This window comes from Vombatus ursinus, unplaced genomic scaffold (assembly GCF_900497805.2).
Source record: "Vombatus ursinus unplaced genomic scaffold, bare-nosed wombat genome assembly UNPS02014909.1, whole genome shotgun sequence".
Classification (NCBI taxonomy): domain Eukaryota; kingdom Metazoa; phylum Chordata; class Mammalia; order Diprotodontia; family Vombatidae; genus Vombatus; species Vombatus ursinus.
This window is the reverse complement of record NW_020954687.1, coordinates 973,303-993,677: the sequence shown is the minus strand read 5'-3', so window position 1 is coordinate 993,677 and position 20,375 is coordinate 973,303. Positions and strand designations below refer to the sequence as shown.

The window sequence follows — 20,375 nt, the reverse complement described above, 5'->3', positions numbered from 1 at the left end:
CATAGCTAGTATGTGTCTGAGGCAGGATTTGAACTCATGAAGATGTTTTCCTTAACTTCAAGCCCAATGCTCTCTCTGCTGTACCACCTGGCTGCCTTTTATCCTTACTTTACGCATAAGGAATCTGAGTCTGAGAGGTTAAATGATTTGGCCAGCATCATGCAATTAGTAAATATCCAAGATAGTATTTGAACTCAGGTCTTTCCAATTTCCAAGCCACATGCTCTGTCCACTATGTCACCTGGTTACCTTTGTCACCTAGCTCACATATTTTTTAAATGTCCACAATAATATGATGAGAGGTTTTTACAAAGTCTTGGCAATATTCAGCTATACTGCATTTATTTCATCCTGGTGATCTAGCAGTCTGGTAATCCTAACAAAAAAAGGAAATGAGGTCAACCTCATTTCTTGATAAACCCATGGTGGCTCTTAGTGATCACTGCTTTCCGTTCTAAGCACTCATTAGCCGTCTCTTTAATAACACTTTCTAAAATTTTGCAACGAATAAAAATCAGTCTATTGGCCTATGGCCTGAAGAATTCTATTGTCTTATGTTTTTGAAAATTGGGACATTTTCCTATCTTCAGGCCAATGACACATTGCCCAGATTTTCAAAGATCAAAGACAGTGGTTAATCCCAACCACAAGTCCTTTCAGGAACTGTAAGTTGTAGTCAAGGAGACTCATTGAGGGAAGCTAGGTGCCCTTTGATCATCTCCTCACTTACCTTCATTTTTCACTCCCAGTTACTCATTTTGTTCTGTCCTTGCCAGTGCAAAGATCTTTCTCATTGGAAAGAAACAAGCCAAAAAAAATGTTAAGTAGCTCTATCTTATCTCTGTTTTCTATTATCATGGCCCCATCAACACAGGACAGTTCAGTCCTTTATTTGATCTTTCTCTTTTCCCCAACACAGCTTCAAAACAAAAGCTACCCTTTTTGTATTTGTTGTTCAGTTGTTTTTAGTGGCGTGCAACTCTTCATGACCCTATTTGTGGTTTTCCTGGCAAAGATACTAGACTGCTTTGCCATTTCCTTTTCCAGCTCATTTTACAGATGAGGAAATTGAGGCAAAGATGGTTAAGAAGATTAAATGACTTGCCCAGGGTCACACAGCTACAAAGTGTCTGAGGTCAGATTTGAACTGAGGTCTCCCTGACTCCTGTCTCAGTGCTCTATCTACTGCACCACCTAGCTACCCTTTTTGTAGTACCTGTGTTGTAGTTTATAAGATTTAAATGGCAATAGATATGCAGGCCAGATTGGTAGGGAAACAGCAGTTATAGTGGGGAAAGCAAAAGTCTTAGCATTGGACGACTTTGTTTCTAGACCTGGCTTACAATCGGTGTGACCTTGAGCAAATCTCTTGGTTTCTTTAATCCTCATTTTCCTCACATGAAAACGGGGGAGAATCACTCACTTTACAACATCAACCACAGTGTATTCTGAGTTTTCGGGCTCTTGGCTCTGTTCACATGAGACTGTGGTCACTCATTCAGCCACTCTTCCTTCTACACTCCGTATGTGCGTTTGAAACCTCTAGGCTGGTTGGTGAGTTCCCTGTAGATCCAGATCAGCCTCTTTGACATAATGCCCCTATTCACTCTCATCAGAATTATTGGTGCTTATGTCATCTGCATTTTGAAATTCTTGGGGTAACCTCACCTGAAGAGTTTTAGGCCATGGGACCCTGCCTATTCTCTCCCTGAACTTTCAGACACCGACTCTCCTTAAATGTTGGATGTGTGGGCTCAGCTGTGTCCTCTTGATCTATCACTAACTCAAAGCTGGGGGTATCGCCTCCTCTCAGCATCCCTTTCCCTTCTATTTTTGAGAAGTGGTTCTTTCTTATTGGGGAGCACTGCCACAGAATCAGTTCCAGAATATCAGTTCCTCTTGCTGCTACCTCCATATTTTAAAGAATGAAATGATCATTAAAGTAAGTCAGGAATTTATCTGCTTGCTCTGCTTGGAGTAGAGAAGGCTTCAGGAGATGTCTGCCATCACTGTATAAGATCTTCATGTGTGGGAGGAAGACCTCGAATCAGGAAGACCTGAGTTCAAATCCTGCTTTGGACACTTACTGGCTAGCTGTAAGTGATTGACAATGAAAAATGATTAACAACTGTCTCTCTGGAAAAGAAAGAAAAAGAAAGAACGAAAGAGAGAGAGAGAAACAGAGAGAGACAGAGAGAGATGCAGAGAGAGAAAGAGAGAGAGAAAGAAAGAGAGAGAGAGAGAGAGAGAGAGAAAGGAAGGAAGAAGCCCCAAATACATATAGCTGTATGCCTGACATACTTTGGGCTTAATATTCATTATTAACATTTTCTCCATCACTTTCTTAAGTCAATCAACAAAACAATAAATTTAACCCTGGTTTGTAGCATTTGCTGATTGCTCACAAGGAAAATTTAACAATTTAACAAAAATTTAGTAACAGTACAAGCTGACTCCAGCACATGCCTGTGTATTATCTTGAGCAAGTCACTTAACCAACCTCAGTCTCAATTTCCTCATCTGTAAAATGGGATAATAATAATAGCACCTACTTCACTGGTTGTGTGGGGATCAATAAGATGATATAGGGTGTTTCAAAAGCCTTAACAATTTTAAATTATTAAAGCTTAAAACTACACTAAAGCTTTTGGGCCACCTTATATACAGAAAATAAATAAATATATATATATATATATACACATATATATACACACACACATATATACATATATATACATATATATATACACACACATATATACACACACACACACACACACACATATATATATATATATATATATATATATATAAGCCTTAAAATGCTATGTAAATGCTAGCTATTATTATTATTATTTCCTGAAATGATCATTCATTGCTTCCTTCTATTCTGGTGGTCCATAGTATATTTCCACCACAAGATTCCTTCTGTTTCTCTCTCCATTGACTGTCACCCAGATGTTGTCCACTATCTTCAAATGAATGCATCTTCTAGGTATGCGGTGTTACTCCACTGCCTCTTTTATTTAGTCCATTCCTTCTGAACACAGCACATGCTTCTGTAGCTGCATTCCCCATAAGTATTAGGACAAGTTCTGGGGCCAGTCTCCCACCCACTCTCTTCATCCATTGGCCTTTCTGAAGTACCATTTTAGCCCCACAGCACATAGCATAGGGCTGACCACATGGTACACGGTCAGTCAATATTCCTTAATCATTTGACTGACAAGTCTTAATTCCGGAGGTGAAAGACTGGTCAGAGCTAAGTGGGGGTAGTTTGGAAAGGCTCTTTGGAAAAAGGGAGTTTTGGAGTTTTAAGTATGTTCTGGAAGAGGGGAAGGACAGGGTTTGGGAGTAAAGAAAAGAGAAAGGCATCTCATGATGGAGGAAATAACTTGAAGGAAAGGCAAAGAGGTGGGAGTGTGAAGATCATATATTTAGGGTCAAGGAAGGAGGGGGGAATGCACATATTGGCTCGGAAGGAAACAACATGGGAGAGTCCTGTAAAATTACTTTGTTGACATAATAGGGGTTTTAGGAGAGAAATTACCAGGGAAGGGTAAGCCTTTATGTCAAAGCTGAGGTGTTGGGAATTGATTTGGGAGTATATTTATAAACCAGAAGGTTGGGGGGTGGGCAGGTTCAAAATAGAAGTAACAAAGTCTCACTTCTTTTTGTAGGAAGGAGATAGCAAAGGCCTATTGGCGGGGGCCTAGTAGGGAATCTAACATCAAAGTCCAGGTAAGAAGGCCTCTGTCCTACTAAGTTGCAGCTTACCAAGGACCCAGGCTAATTCTGGGAACCTCTGGAGGCAACTTGGGATGGAGAAGAGTCAGGTCGAGACCGGGAAGTCTCATCTAGTGCTGAGGTGGTGGGTCAGAGGCAGCAGTTCAGACATTGTGAACTCACCTCACCTTCTCCCACTTTTTTCTCTTCCCTTGAACCCTCTCCCATGGACTGTTTTTTTTTTCAGGGCTCCTGGCAGGTATTGAATAAGTTACATGTAACATCTTTCAACTTGATGCCTAACAGCAAAATGTTTGCTAGGACAAGAGGCACAGTGCCAACATCTTGGCATTTTAATGACATTGGAATGTCACTTCCCATTTCCCAAACCTCCTCATTTTGATTCTCTCTCCCAAGAGGCAGATTGGGAAACCCCCAAACTGCCTCCTCCTCCTCCAACCACAGTCATCCTTGGCCAGGGGCAGAAGTCCAGGCCCAGAGCAGCCACAGTCCCAACTCCAGCTGCTGTGGTAGTCCAGGTCAGACTGGTGTGAGTAGGGGTACCCCAGAAATGCTTTCAATATTTGCGATCCAAATAGAAACTCTCAGCAGTTCCCCCAAACACTTCAGGCTGGGGGATGGATAATATGACCTGTTACAGTCCCCTTCCCCCACCTCAGGATTCCTGGATCATTACCCACTCAGTTGGCCACCTTCCCAAATCATCAGATCTGGGTCTCAAGGGAAGCTCATAAAGACTACATACTTAGCCTTTTCCCACAGGGCGGATAATTATTTTTATATATTGCCACCGATTAAAACACAAGAAATAGCTTGGAGGAATGTTCAGGTATTGGGCCTTTGATGTAGACAAAGGAAGACCTTTCTCTGCCTCACTGGGCTCTTGCACACACATTAATTCTTCTGACAGATGGAGGGGAGAAGGGTTGTTTGTGAATTAGCATAGCCTGGAGACCTAGTTGCAATTGCCTACATTTTAATATCCCACCTTTGATCTGTTGAAAAGCTGACAGGGAGAGGGGAAGGACCTTATTAGGTGGCATAAATCATACCTGATGAAATCACTTTCCCCTGACAATTTAAGACCATCCCCTGTCTCCAGGAAGAAAGAAAGAAGGTAAGACAGGAATGAGAGCAGAACAAACATTGTCCTACGGAGAGTTCAGAAGACTGTAGATTTCTAGGCTCCGATTTAGAAGCCAGCAGCGTCAAACTCAGATAGAAACAGGAGCCACTAAACTGTACGTAAAGATGCCTGTGGGCTGAACGTTGACTTAGAAAACTGTCTATTAACATTATCTATGTTGTGTTGTGTTTTCATCTATTTTGTTAAATATTTCCCGATGACATTTTAATGTGGGTCTGGCCTCATTGGTGAATGTTGCTACCCACATGTGGCCCGTAGGTTGCATTTCTGACACCTCTGATTCAGTCTGATCCCCTTACAAATGAGGAAAGCCCAGAGAAGCTACATGATCTGTTCCACGAGGCCATTAAGAGGTAGATTTTTCTCAGTTTGGATATGGATTACAAGAGCTAACTAATCTGCTTTTCACACTTGTACTCACACTCGAAGCTGGACCTTCAATCCCTGGCCACATAAACCACATTTTTTTGTGTGAAGTCCAAAATATGATACCTATAACACGCTTTCTGAAAGCACAGGATACTTTGTCTAGGAGACCCTAAGCTCTGGTCCTCCATCCCGGCAATGAGGACCTTGCACGATTTGTTTTACATCCTTCCCAGGAGAGGAGTCTAATGATGGGTTCCAGATGTGGTAAGACACAGCTGGGACTTCAGCAATAGGTCCCAGATGTTGACTCTGGAGTGGGATGAGCATTTGGAGAAGCTGGAAGAATTAAAGGTCAGTGCCAGAGAAGTGTGAGCTTGTTTGGAGAGAGACCCAGAGAACCGAGACACAGAGACACACAGACACGCAGAGAGAAGGCTTTGTCCTCTGTGGAGCCCTGGAAAGCTGGTCCTAAGGGAATCCACAGGCTTGGGTTCACATTCCAGTTTTTGTCCCAAACTCATGGTATGGCGGTCATCTATTCTCTCCGGACTGCAGTTTGCTCATCTGTAAAATGAAGGGGTTGGTCTAGGTCAGCACTTCTTAAACTGTGGGTTGCAACCCCATATGGGGTTGTGAAAAATTTGGCAGCAGTAAAAGATTTCTGAATGCGCAAGGACCAAAAGTTAATTAAAAATCAAATGCATGATGAATCCGAGGTGTTTCTGGCAGCATTTGCCCGTGCTGAATCATGCAACTTCACTGCAGCCTTAGTCTTGAGCACAAAGAGCGTGCACTTTGCACTATTCATGCCATCATGCCACTCAAGGCCAACAAACGTTGCCGAAATGTAGGGTTGAGAGTGGAAAAAGTTTAAGCTCTGGACTAGATGATCCCTGAGATCCGTTAAAACTCTTATGACTTTCATGACCTTGAGCAATACCTTTCTGAACCTGTAAAACAAGACATTTGGACTTCATGGCTTCTGAGTTCCCTTTTAGCTCTGGGATCTGTAATCCTACAAATCTACGATCTGATAAACTCCTTCCTGCTTTAACACTGCAGAAGTCTTTCATTGAAGAGGATTCAGCAATTCCTGCAGCTTCCGAAGCCTTTCCCTAGCTCCCCTCTGCTGGACACACCTGTGATTCAGTTATTCAGTAAACTGAGTGTTCCCTGTGGGCAGAGCTCTTCGCTAGATTCAGAAATCACAGGGTTAGAGCTAGAATAAACGTTGGTGGCCATGCCATTCAGCCCCATCGGAGGTATTAAGTGTCTTGTCCAAGGTAAGACAGGTAGTGAGTGGAAGTCTTAGGATCTGAACCCAAGTCACGTCACTACAGATCTGGCACACTTTCTACTATACCAGGGCCAGGAAAAAGGAGGAAATTCAACCCTGCCATCAGGGAGTTCCAAGTCTTAGGGAGGACCTACATTTCCTGCCTTCAAGGAGCATCCAGTCTTATCGACTAGTTTGTGCTTGACTGATCTCCTGCTCCAAACCTCTAGTCAAGATTCTTGTCCCATTGGGAGTGGTGGTGGTTGGGGGGGGTGGGGAATGATGCAGCGGAGGCCAGAGGGAAGAATCTATCAAAGTAGCTAAGAATGATTCCCTGAAATATTTGCATTTTAATGGGGGACTCTTGAGGACTTCAAGTCTTCAGATTCAAAGGAAAAAGCAACAATGGTGGAACTGCAGGCACCTTGACAGATTTTGTGTGTGTGTGTGTGTGTGTGTGTGTGTGTGTGTGTGTGGAGCAGCTAGGTGGCACAGTGGATAGAGCACAGGTCCTGGAGTCAGAAGGACTTGAGTTCAAATTTGACCCTCAGACACTTACTAGTTGTGTGGCCATGGGCAAGTCACTTAACCCTGTTTGCCTCAGTCTCCTCATCTATAAAGTGAGCTGGAGAAGGAAATGGCAAACCACTCCAGTATTTTTGCCAAGAAAACTCCAAATGGGGTCATGAAGAGTTAGACACAACTGAACAACAAGAAGGACTTCCTGCCTTGACCATCTTTAATCAAACCACATACTTACATGGTTGGCCCTACTAAGGGAACAACCAGTCTAATGGGTGGGTGACAGGACATAGACCAAAGACCATTTAAAGAGGATATAGAACTATGGGATATTAGTGCTATAAGAGTTCTTTTTTTTTCTTTTTTCTTTTTTCTTTTTTGGTGAGGCAATTGGGTTTAAGTGACTTACCCAGGATCACACAGCTAGTAAGTGTCAAGTGTCTGAGGTTGGATTTGAACTCAGGTCCTCCTGACTTCAAGGCTGGAGCTCTATGCACTGCACCACCTAGCTATATAGCTATAACCCCACCATAAGAGTGCTTAAAGGTCATTTAGACGCAGCTTGATGGCACAGTAGGTAGAGCATAGTACTTGGAATCAGAAAGAGCTGGGTTCAGATCCTGCCTCAGAGACTTACTAGCTATGTGACTTTGGTAAAGTCCCTTTGCCTCTGCCTGCTTCAGTTTCCTCATCTGTAAAATGGGGGCAGTAATAGCCCCCAGGATTGTGTGAGGATCAAATGAGTTAACATATAAAGTGTTTAGTAAACTTTCAAGAGCTATACCAACGTTCATTATTATTCTCTAGTCTTATCTTCTTGTTTTATAGAATAGGAAGCAGGCCTTGGAAGGATTATAGATCCTAGGACCATAGATTTTAGACTTTGGAAGTAATTTAGACCAACTCTTTCATTTGACAAATGAGGAAACTAAGCCCTAGAGAGGTAAAGCAAGTTACCCAAGATCACATAAAAACTGAAGTGGCAGAGCCAGGATTTATTTATTTGGGGGCGAGGAAGGCAATCAGGGTTAAATGACTTGCCCAGGGTCACATAGCTAGTAAGTGTCCGAGGCCACATTTGAACTCGGGCCCTCCTAACTCCAGGGCCAGTACTCTCTCCACTGTGCCACTTAGCTGACTCCAGAGCCAGGATTGAAACCCAGTTCTCTTACTCCAAGTCCATTGTTCCTTCCACTGTACCACTCTGAATAGGATCTCAAACATTTATTGAGTCCCTACCACATTCAGGGTACCAGGCTCCATAAAGGGACTTGCCCAAGGCCACACATCTACATCAAAACAAGTATGAATAACATGCTAATAACATTTGATAGCACTTACATGGTGCTTTAATGTTTATGAAGAGTTTTATAAATACTATTTATACAATTTATATTTTATTTATCAAATATTTATCAAATCTCCCCTCTAACACTCTACATTTGACCCTGGGCAAGTCATTTGACCTCTGCAATCCTCAGTTGCCCCATCTGTAAAATGGAGATAATAAAACCTGTAGTACCTACCTCACAGGATCATTTTGAGGATCAAAGGAACTAATGTATATAAAGCATTTTATAGAACTTATAGGGTTATATAAATACCAGCTATTGTTATTATTCAAGATGATGTCATCCTCTGCTTAAGCTGCCACCCAGAATTCAGCCTTAGGATAAGAGGGAAGGAAAAATCCTTGGTTTTTTTCAAGGATGAGTTCTGATTGTAAAAGAATTGCTTCCCTTCGGGGGAGTTGGGCAAAAATAAGGCATGGCAATCAAGATGGGAGGGTACCTCAGTTTCCCTCAGCCCCACCTCCACACACACACATACACACAGACACACACACACACACACACACACGTAAGCATAAGATAGGCCTTCAGTTCCAAGAAAGGGATAGAAATGAGGAGACTTTGCTGAGTTGTCTGAAGATAAACAAGGCCAAGGGAAAGAAAACTGTTCATTGCAAACGGAGCTCTTACGGTTTTGTTTTTTTTTAACCAATTTGTTAAGTTTTACTAATATGGTAAAAACCAATTTACAGAGCCCAGCATTGACAAGGAACAGAGCCCTGGAATCTTATCCTGTGGTAGCCTTCATTCAGTCATAATTAGCTCCACTCTCATGCAACAAGATTTTCCTGTCACCTTGAGGACATCCTCTCATAGCCCTCTTTCTGCCTATAATGCGAACTCTTTCCCCAATCAGTGTATGAGACAATGACTGCAGAGCATTTTGTAAACATAAAGGATGATGTAGATGATGAGCTATTTTAAAAAAAACATTCTATTCCTTCCCCTTTTCCAGCTCCTCCTGCCCAGCTCAGGAGGCCTACGTTTGTTTTCAGGTGCCATTCACTCTCTGCTTCATCAAGGTTCCATCTGGGAGGCATCACAAATTTCTAATGCTCTGGGGAAAGCACCAATGGATTCATTCCCCAATGTAGCTCCTAACAATGGTGAGGGATTTTTCCTCACACATATGTACACATATGCAGTCCTGGCATCACAGATATCAGTCAGAAGGGACCTCAGCGGCTGACTTCTCTAAGGATCAAATCGTATGTTCGTTCTACAGCATACCAGAATAGTAGTCATCCAGGCTTTATTGAAGACTCTAGTGAAGGAAGGTGAAACTAGGTGGTGTAGTGGATAGAACACTGGGCCTGGAGTCAGGAAGGCTCATCTTCATGAGATCAATTTGGCCTCAGACACTTACTAGCTGTATGACCCTGGGCAAGTCACTTAACCCTTTTTGCCTCAGTTTCCTCACTTGTAAAATGAGCTGGAGAAAGAAATGGCAAACCACTCCAGCATCTCTGCCGAGATGGGGTCATGACAAGTCAGACACAACTGAAACAACTGAACAGCAAAAAAATAAAGGAAGTCCACTGCCTCCTTGGGGCATAGCTCGACTTTTGGACAGCTCTAATTTTAGGAAGTGTCTCCTGACATGAAGTTTAAATCTGCCTCTTTGTAAATCCCATCCATGGCTCCTCTTAGTTCTGTCTGGCCTTTGTGGCCAAGCAAAATAATACTCATCATTTTTCCATATGAATGACCCTCAAATATTTGAAGACACTTTTCATGTCCCTGTCCCCACAAAATCTTGCTTTCTCCAGATAAAACATTCCTACTTTCTGGGCAGGTCTCAGTCGCTGCCTGCCTCAGTTTCCTCAACTTTAAAATGGGGATATTAATAGCACCTACCTCCCAGAGTTGTTGTGAGGATCAAACATGATATTTGTTTAAAAAAATCACTTAGTACGGTAATGGTACCAAGTACATAGTAAGTGCTTAATAAATGCTTGTTCCCTTCTCTTTCCCTCTTTAATCAGTCCTCATATGGTATGAACTCAAGGTCTTTTCCTTCCTGATCATCCTAATCTGGAACATCTCCAGTTGATACATGTTCTTTCTAGAATGTGGGTCCCAGAATATAGATATGGTCTCACCTGGGCACAGTGCAGTCAGACAGCATCATTATCATCATCGTCATCATAGCTAACATTTACATAGAACTTGCTCTGTGCCAGGCACCATACTAAGTGCTTTGCAATTATTATCACGTTTGATCCTTCAGCAATCCTGGGAGGTAAGTGTATTATTCTCCCCATTTTAGAGTTCAGGAACCTGAGGCAGGCAGAGATTAAGTGCCTTGCCTGAGGTCACACAGCTAGTCTGAGGCCAGATTTGAACTAAGGTATTCCTGACTCCAGGCCCAGCTCTCTACGGATTCTGTCATCTTACTGCCTCACCCCCTAACTCTGGACAACATTACTTTTTTTCTTTGCTGTTCTGGTTCAGACCCATGATTTATTCATTCTAGAGAACCCCCAGTATAGATGCTCAATCCACCAACAAAGAATCACCAACTCTTCTGAAGCTTGTGGTCTTACAGTGCCATCTGAGGCACTGAGAGGCCCATTTAAACCACATCCTCCCAGTCCTCTCACTGGTCCTTAAGGCCAGTCCCCTATCTGCCCTGCCATACTGGTTCTCTCACTCTGCCTCAGCAAGTCTGTGAAGCACAGTAGGTGCATTTTGTCTGTTTGGCATCTTCTCAATTCCTTTATTTCTCCTTTCTATGTGCTGTAGGACCTTAAACAAGTTACTTCTCTGGGCCTCGGTTTCTTCATAAGTAAAATGAGAGGACTGGACTATAAATCTAAGGAAGAGACCATATCTTTTACCTGAACGTTGGTCTTTCCCAGTGGTCATCACAGTGTTCTGAACAAAGGAGGGGCTTAATAAATCTTGGTTGAATGAACAAATACGGTAATCAATCTCGACTAATAGTAAATGAATGAGCCCTAAGCTTCTTTTCAGCTCTACTGCTGATGACTTTCTCCCCTGCAGCATGACCAGTGGGAGGGATGTGCCCCAGATGAAGATCCCCTACTTACTATAGGAAAAACATAAGGGTATTTTGCTGGTTTTGATCTCATTGAGTTGAGTTCCCTAACATTTAAAATGGGGATGACTTTGTCCTATGTACCTTATGAAGTTATGGGGATTGAATGGGATGATATAGATGAAAGCACTTTGGGAACTGAAAAGCGTTATATGAAAATAAGAAATTCTTATTAACATTAGGCATGGTGCTATAGGGTTTTATGTTCAGGATGACCTAGGTTGAGCAGAGATGTGATTGGCTCAAGATACAGAATGAGACATACATTTTGGACATCATCAATATGTGAATTTGTTTTGTCTTTCTTTTTTCTTTTTCCTAAGTGGGGCAGGAGAGTTGGGATTGAGAGAAAATAAAGGCTTGCTAATTAGAAATAATTAAATTTTAAAGGAAAAAAAATCTGGGTTTAAGTCTAGCCACTGATGGGGGTGTATGACCCCCAGAGTTCAAGACTTAAGTGAAGCTATCCTATTCCAAGGTATGTATGTGAATGTTGATATTTGGTGGGTAGATTGAGAAAAAGCGAGAATCTGCTGGTTCCTTCCATTAAAAGAGACAGGTAGGATTTGTTGTGTTGTGTCGTGCCATGGCAAGAGTCCTGGATTTGCAGTCAGAGGAAGGACCTGGGTTCAAGTCCCAGCACTGCCTCTTACCGCCTGTGTGATCTCGGGTAAGCCAAGCAGCATTTTCCTCCTCCGTAAAACGAGGGGCTTGGATTAGGTGAGCTTTCAGGTGCCTTCCAATTTTAAATCCAATGAGCTCTGGACAAGATGCCTCCTAAGCACCTCCTTGGAAACCTTATCAGCTTCAGCGCTGGGAGCTGGGCTTTGCTATGGAAGGCAGAGGCGCGGGGTGGGGGAAGGGGGCCCTTCTGCCCCTTTCAGAAGGCCCCCAGGATTCACTCCTTCTGATTTGCAGGTGCCAGCGTGCTCTCTGCCAGGAGCTGTCTCTCCACCTGGTAGACACTGGGTCAGAGCTGTTGGTCCCTTCAGGCAACCAACGGCTTTTACCTGGATTCTTTCCCTCCCTCACCACCACCCCCCCAAAAAAAAGAAAAAGAAAAAAAACAACCATTTTAACTCTGGCTGCTATTTTCCAGTTTCAACATTTCCCTCCCTCCCCTCCCCACTCTTCCCTCCTACCTACCCCCACCCCACCTAAGCCAATAAGCAGTCTACCTCCCTAGTACTCCATAACTTTTTTTTCTTGTATTGGGAAATATGGTGAGGGGGAGGAATGGGTTGCAATTATGGGTCCTCCCCCTAGAGCTTGGGAGGTCCAAGTATTGGGGAGCCATGGAAAGAAAGACAGCAAGGCAGGTGGTGTGAGGAGAGGAAGGAGACTGGACACGGGTCCGTAAGTGAGGTTAGCTCCTCCCCAACCATGGGTTGGTTCCTTCCCCTTTCTGTGTCTTAGTTTCATGGGATCAAAGGATTTAGAGTCCAAAGGAATCTTAACAATCCCCCCTACCCATTTTATAGGTGAGGCAGAAAGAAGGGAAGTAACTGGGCAAAGGTCCAACAGGTAACTGGTCACAGAGTCAGAGTGAAACCAGATCCTCTGACGGCAAATCCATTGTACCAGCCTGATTCTCATTTACCCTCTGAAATCAGCTTTATTTCGGTAGGATGCAAGCCTTGCCTAGGGGGACAACTGGCACAAAACTTGCCAAGGGCAAATGGCAAGAAGCAATGCCATAATTCATTTCACCCCAAAGCAGGGGTGGCAGAGACAAGACTTTGCGTCACCCTGAGGCTTCTGCTGGGGAAGTCACTGAGCTGGGAGATGTTAGTGAGGAGAGGGCCAGCCCAAGAAGGAGTTTCCCAAGCTGGTCAATGGTGGGCCGAAGCAATGCATCAAGCAGCTTCATGTTGTAATTGATCGTTCTTGCTAACTTGTGCTCAGCTCAGTTATCTTTGCTCTGGTGAAGGACTGGGAGCATCGTTGGTGTTCTCTAAATCTCAGAATCTTCAGAATTTCCACCTTCATTACATCATGGCCACTCATACTCCTTATTCATCCCAGAGGATTGGTAGAGGCCAATCAGAGAGCAAAGCGAGATACTGTAAAGTCTGGGGATGTCTTAGGACACCTTGTTATGACACATGACTCATTTAACTGATTGATGAGAAGTGCCCCGTGGATGTCTGCCATGTTGGAGAACAGATCCCTTTTCACTTTCCCCTTTTTCAGTCATTTTCTTCTGATTTATTCAGGCCATGTTGCCCTCTTTCACTTATGGAGCCCATAGCAAAATCCTGGCTGAAAATAGTAAAAGGACAATGGTATAACTCCTCCTTGGTGCATTCTTATTTGTCTCCACTGACCTTTTATCCTACAATACACTGTGATGCAGTATACTATGACTGATTCAAGTGGTGGTCTCTTATGAGCGCAAGATCTTTTTCCTTCCTCATTTCAAATTTAAACATACATGGATGAAATTTTCCCCTCTGGAAGCACCCTGGCATAGAATGTGTAAAGTAGAAGATGTATGACCTTGCCTAGTCACTAGCCTCTTCAAAGTGGTTCCATATTGTTAATATTCCCCATATGCACATGGGGAATAATTATTTCACTAATTTACTAGTTTCTAATAAGAATCACACAGCATAATACTTGTAAAAGTGTTATGTTATTGAGTTGTTTTTCAGTTGTGCCCAATTCTTCATGACCCCATCTGGAGTTTTCTTGGCAAAGGTACCAGAAGTGGTTTGTCATTTCCATCTCCAGCTCATTTTACATAAGAGGAAACTGAGGCAAGCAGGGTTAAGTGACTTGCCCAGGGTCACACACCTAGTAAGTGTCTGAGGCTGGGATTTAAACTCAGGAAGAGAAGTCTTTCTGACTCTAGACCTGGCACTCTATTGAATATTTCTATTACTGTTATTTTTATTATTATTATGACTGAGATAAAGATAATTGATGGCTTTGGTAGACCAATCAACATCTAACAGTATAGATTTACAATTCTGGGGGGAAATGGTGCTATAATAAATGATATAATATATTTTTAAAAGAGCAGAAGGAAGAGCTCATCAAAGGTTGGAAGCCATCTCAAGAAGCTATGAGGTCTGTCCCCCATCTCTAAGCAGATCAAGGCCAGATTCCTTTTTCCCATGGAGAGGACTGTCTAACCCTTCCTCAAATATCTTAGGATATGGAGTTTTCACTACTAGTTTGAGAAGTAGAAAAAGCACTGAGCCTGGAGACAGGAAGAACTGAGTTCACATCCGACCTCAGACACTAGCTGTGTGACCTTGGGCAAGTCACTTAACCTCAGTTTCCTCAACTATAAAATGGGATAATAATAGCACCTACCTCATAGGGTTGTCATAAGGATTACACGAGATAATATTTGTACTGTGCCTGGCACAGTGTTTCCTTCCTTCTTTCTCTTGCTCATCCTCACTAAGTTTCCTCTTCTCACTGTCTAGTCAAAAATCCCTTCTGCTCCAGTTTGCCCTTCCCAGGTCCTCATTTGAGCTTTGGGAAGAATTCCTCTCTAGCGAAGCGGCCCCCACCATTGCCGGTCTTCCTTGATTCATTCGGCAGCCTTTATGTGGATTAAGCGGGGACAGAGGGGCCTCCACATCCAGAGCTCCCTGCCTCATCTCTCCCTCAAGCCCACGCTAAGGAACCACGAAGGAGGAGTTGGCAGAACCAAGGTTAAAATGCTTCCCCGGGGCCTGAGCAAGCCAGTACTGGCCTGTAGGGTCCCTGCTAATCTGCCCAATTACCACAGGTAGGAATCATAATCAGGAACCACTTAAGGAGCAGGAGCCCCCTCGGAAGAAAGAGAAGAGCTGTTGGGGGCTGCTGACTTTTTTTCTCAAGCTTTAATTGGCATAATTGTTCTCTCTTTCCTGCCAAATGAGATTCTGTCTGGATAGACTCTTCTGCCTTCGGGGAGGAGCTTGCAGCCAAAGTCAGCAAGCCTCTCTGCTCTAGGGAGGTTGGCTCACCTCCCCCTTTCCGCTTCCCCCTGCTCCAAATAAATAAATAAATAGATAGATAGATAGGTAGATAGATAGATAGATAGATAGATAAATGAAAGAATGGATAGATAGATAGATAAAAGAGAGGAGTCTAGGCCCCTGGTAGTGAGCTGAAACTGAGGCAAGATGTTCCCAAGGGGCCGTGGGACATGTGCCCAGAGGCTTTTTAGGAAATTTGCACTCTCTAACCTCTCTGAATCTCAGTCTCCTCATCTGTAAAACAGGGATAATAACAGCATCTACTTTTCAGGGTGGGTGTAAGTGAGAATCAAACTAGGCAACGTGTAAACCTTAATTAACGCTACACATAAATGCTGGCTATTGTTACTGTTGTTACCCTTGACTCAGGGGATCGAGCGAGTTGTAAGGGTGAGTTTTGGGGAGGCATTGCAGGCCACCAGGCCAGATTATAGGTATAGCAATCCTATGTCCTATATTTTCCAGGATAATCTCATACTTTATTGCCTTTCAGGATGGGCTGTGGGTGTGACCAAGGAGTATACTTTGTTGAATGATGCAGCTCAATTCTTGCTTCTGAAACTATGGTGACAGTATGGGGTGGGATGAAATTCCACATAGACAGAACAATTGCTCAGGATGCCTGATGACTATGCTCACCTTCTGGTACTGGTGACTTCCCAGGTGCTGTCACTGGTCTGGTCTGGTGACACTGGTTCTTCAGTTGAGTTCAGTTCAATTCAATTCAACAAATGGCTATTTCTAGCAGCCAGGTGGCAAAGAGGGTAGAGTGCTGGTCCTGGAGGCAGAAAGACTCATCTTCCTGAGTTCAAATCTGGCCTCACACATTTACTAGCTGTGTGACCCTGGGCAAGTCACTTAACCCTGTTTGCCTCAGTTTCCCCATCTGTAAAATGAACTAGAGAAGGAAATGGCAAACCATTCCAAGATCTTTGCCAAGAAAACCCCAAACGGGTTCATGAAGAGTCAGACACAACTGAAAAACTACAACAATGGCGAACCTACAACTTTGTATCTCCATCATTGCACTAGGTGCTGGGAATACAAACATAAAAATAACAAAACAGACCCTGCCCTCAAGAAGGTTACATTTGAATATTGTCAACTGATTACCCATCCCCATTGCCTCAAGGTGGTCTAACCTCTCAACTCTTTAGGAACCATTGCATCTTGGAAGTGGAACACCAAGAAGGAGAGATGGTCCTCTGAAATTTTCATCCTCTCTTCTCTACTCCTGCTTCACCCTCTACTCTGAGCTAACAGAAGTCTGCCCTTAGGTTTCCTAGTGGCTACTCTGTAATCTGTGAGTGGGAGAATTAGAGCACAAAAATCTTCACAAAACACACACACATACACAATCTTTAGGGCTCATTTGGCTGGTAACAAACCTCCTAGGCTTTAAGCCTCCTACTCTTCAATGGATTTGAGATCTCATCAATGAGGTGATGAGATCTTTCATTGGTGTGAGTTGTAGGCCACCCACATCCTTGTTTCCAGTGTCATTCTTGTCCACTTTATTCCACTCAATTCACTCGCTGAAGGTTTTACTCTGATTCATTTACTGTTTTGTGAATGCCAGCGTAGCATCAGAACTGCCCATCTGTAATCTTTCACCTTCGCTATATGTTAGCCCACTTCCTTCACTGATCTCACATGCCATAGATGATGTCATTCATACTACTTTTGGCGCTCAAGTTATCCCCATAACGTGCTAAAGCTGTCTACAGCCCAGTATGCATGAGTCTTCCAAGACATGGTGTTTCATGGCTCGTAGCCAAATTACAAACCAGCAGGAGAATATTGGTATTGAAAGTATAAGCTTTTGTATCTTTGAGTTGCTTGAGATTTTTTTTAAAGTCCTGTGCAGTTTTCCCAATTTGATCTAGCCTGATCTCTTAATCCTATTCGATTAGGCACCCAGATTGTTATTCATCTGTACCATCTATCCAAGAGAGATGTACTGGTGGAATAACTCAGTAAGTTGTCCATCTATTTGCATGTCGTACCCTGAGTAATGTGGATTCTTCTTCTACTTGGTTTCTTCTGTGTAGATTGCTTGGCCAATACCTTTTGAGTGACTGTGGATTGCATTTAGTAAGCCCTAAATCATTTCAGGGCCTAATGGAATCAGCTTAATGTTATCTGAAAAATGGAGCATCTTCAGAGCCTTTGTCAGTAAGGAGTTCTTCCTCTGTTTGGGACATCAAGCTACTACAATCAATCTTCCCATCCCTTATCCCACACTCACTAGATTCAGGGAACAAGACAATTGAGACAAATGTCTGATGTTTGCCTCTTACCCACTCCGTCTTGGGATCAGAGAATATCATAATAATAATTGTTGTTCAGTTGTATCCAATTCTTCATGACCCCATTTGGGATTTTTCTTGGCAAAGATACTGAAGTGGTTTGTCATTTTTTTCTCTAGCTCATTTTACAGATGAGGAAACTGAGGCAAACAGGGTTAAGTGACCTTCCTAGGGTCACCCAGCTAGTCAGTGTCTGAGGCCAGATTTGAACTCAGGAAGATGAGTCTATCTGACCCCAGGCCTGACACTCTATCCTCTGCACCACCTAGCTGCCTCCATAACAATAATAGCTAACATTTATATATTACATGGTATCTCTGCCAAGAAAACCTCAAATGGGGTCCTAAAGAGTTGGATATGACTGAAATGATTGAACAAAAACATTTATACGGTGCTTACTATATGCCAGGCAGAAGCTACGTGCTAAGCATTTTATAATTATTTTCTCATTTGATTCTCACTGTGGAGTAGGTACCATTAGCACCCTCCTTTTACACATGATAAAACTGAGGCAGACAGTTTAAGTGACTTTCCCAGAGTCACACAGCTAGTAGTAGTAGTAGTAATAATAACAGTTAACTTTATATAGCATTTACTATGTGCCAGGCACTGTCCTAAGTGCTTTACAATTATGATCTCATTTGTTCTTTACAATAACCTGGGAGGTAAGTTATTATTATCCCCATTTTACAGATGAGGAAATTGAAGCAAACTGAGGTCAAACGACTTGTCCAGAGTCACACAGCTAGTAAGTCTCTGAGGCTGGATTTGAAAGCAGGTCTCCCTGACTCCGGGGACATGCATTCTATCCATTGCACCACTAAGCTGCCTCTATTCAGAATTGGAAGGGACCATCTTGTCCAACCTTTGCCTGAAAAAGAATCCACCCAAAAGTGGGACATTCAGCCTTCCAACTGAAGACCTCTAACAGGAGGAACCCCCTGCCTCCCAAGGTAGCCCATTCCCCTTTCCCTGCCTTCTGCACAGGAAGACTTTCCTGATCTGCCTTCATGCTAACAACCCTCAGAGATCACCTCCAGCTAAGCCCGTCTCTATCTTGTTTGTGCATAGTTATTTACATATCGTCTTCCCCATTTGTGGGCTTCTTCAGAGCAGGGACTTTTTTTTCCCCTTTCTCTGTATCCCTAGCACTTGGTACAATGCCTGGCACATAGTAGGTACTTAACAGATGCTTGTTGACTTTTGGAACATGCTTTTTTTCCCCTACTTTGTTATTTTCTCAGACAACTCCTCTTCCCTCTCACCCTCACTTAAGCTTTGCTCATTTTTCTCAAGTCCCCAGGTGGAGCCTGCTGGGTAGAGATGAGGATACTTCAGTTCATACATCATGGGGTGATAATTGTTACAGCAGGCAGCATCCTCAGCCTGGGAGATGAGTTTCTTGTCTCTGATATTCTGCTCTTTGTCTGCCTTAAGTTGGAAGTTCCTGGGGGCATAAACTGAGTTTATCCAACTGGTCAGACCCAGAGCTTGACCTGCTAGCCACTGCGTGCTACCATGAGTTTGAGTTTTATTGATGCCGTTCCATCCTCTTCCTTTCAGGCGTCTGGATGCCAACCTCATCTCCGTGGTCCCCGAGAGAAGCTTCGAGGGGCTCTCCTCCCTCCGCCATCTGTGGCTAGATGACAATGCCCTCACAGAGATCCCCATCAGGGCTCTCAACAACCTTCGCTCCCTGCAGGCCATGACCTTGGCCCTCAATCTCATCGGCTTCATTCCCGACTATGCCTTCCAGAACCTCACCAGCCTTGTGGTGTTGTAAGTTACTCCTTTCTCTTCTAGTACCCTGGAGAACTATTCTTGAGCTAGGGTATGTGGTGTTTGCCGTAGAACAGGAATTCTTAACCCTTTTTGTATCACGAGCCCTTTGGCAGACTGGAAATGCTTATTCCCCCCCTTTTCAGAATAAAGTTTTAAAATGTGCAAAATAAAATATATGAGATAACAAAGGAAATGGAAATATAGTTATTTTTATTTATTTGCATTTAATATTTATGCATTTATAATAATATATTATATATAATAAATATTTATTAAATTATTATATTATATATTTTATTCAAAAAAAATTTTTTTGAAAACCCACAGATTCCAGGTTAAGAACCTCTGTTCTAGATTGTAGTTATAATTTTGACCAGGCGACAGATATCCGGGTTCTAGCTCATTCAGGGAACTAGTATTTAGCTCAACTATTGCATCATGGGCACTTTGGGTATGTCAATTAAGCTGTATGAGACTCAGTTTCCCCTCAGTTAAATGATGACAACCCTCACCTTCTTGATCTACCTCCAGATTTTTGTGAAGACAAATGAGAGATTTTATGGGGAGTTTTTTTTGTTTTGTTTTGTTTTATGAGGACAAATGAAAGGAAAGTTTTTAAAATGCTTTGAGCTCCTTCAAAGACAAGAGTTACCCAAGCAGAAGGATAGCATTACACTAACATTTGGCTGCCAGAGAGTCTAATTCAGTTACTAAGGACAAAGAATAATCACACTAAACTGATTTGGGCACAAGTTAAAAAATGAAACCTGATACCTCTCCAGTGCCGTGTGTGTGTGTGTGTGTGTGTGTGTGTGTGTGTGTGTGTGTGTGTG

At 43.0% G+C, this 20,375-nt stretch overlaps 1 protein-coding gene across 1 annotated transcript in view; it reads left to right on the top strand.

Moving 5' to 3' along the window:
• Window positions 1-20,375, top strand: part of LGR6 (leucine rich repeat containing G protein-coupled receptor 6) — a 159,410-nt gene that overhangs the window by 86,126 nt on the left and 52,909 nt on the right. Inside the window, exon 5 of the mRNA XM_027843436.1 lies at window positions 19,324-19,539. Within this exon, the coding sequence (XP_027699237.1) occupies window positions 19,324-19,539 (216 nt within the window). The remainder of the gene's footprint in view (window positions 1-19,323; window positions 19,540-20,375) is intronic.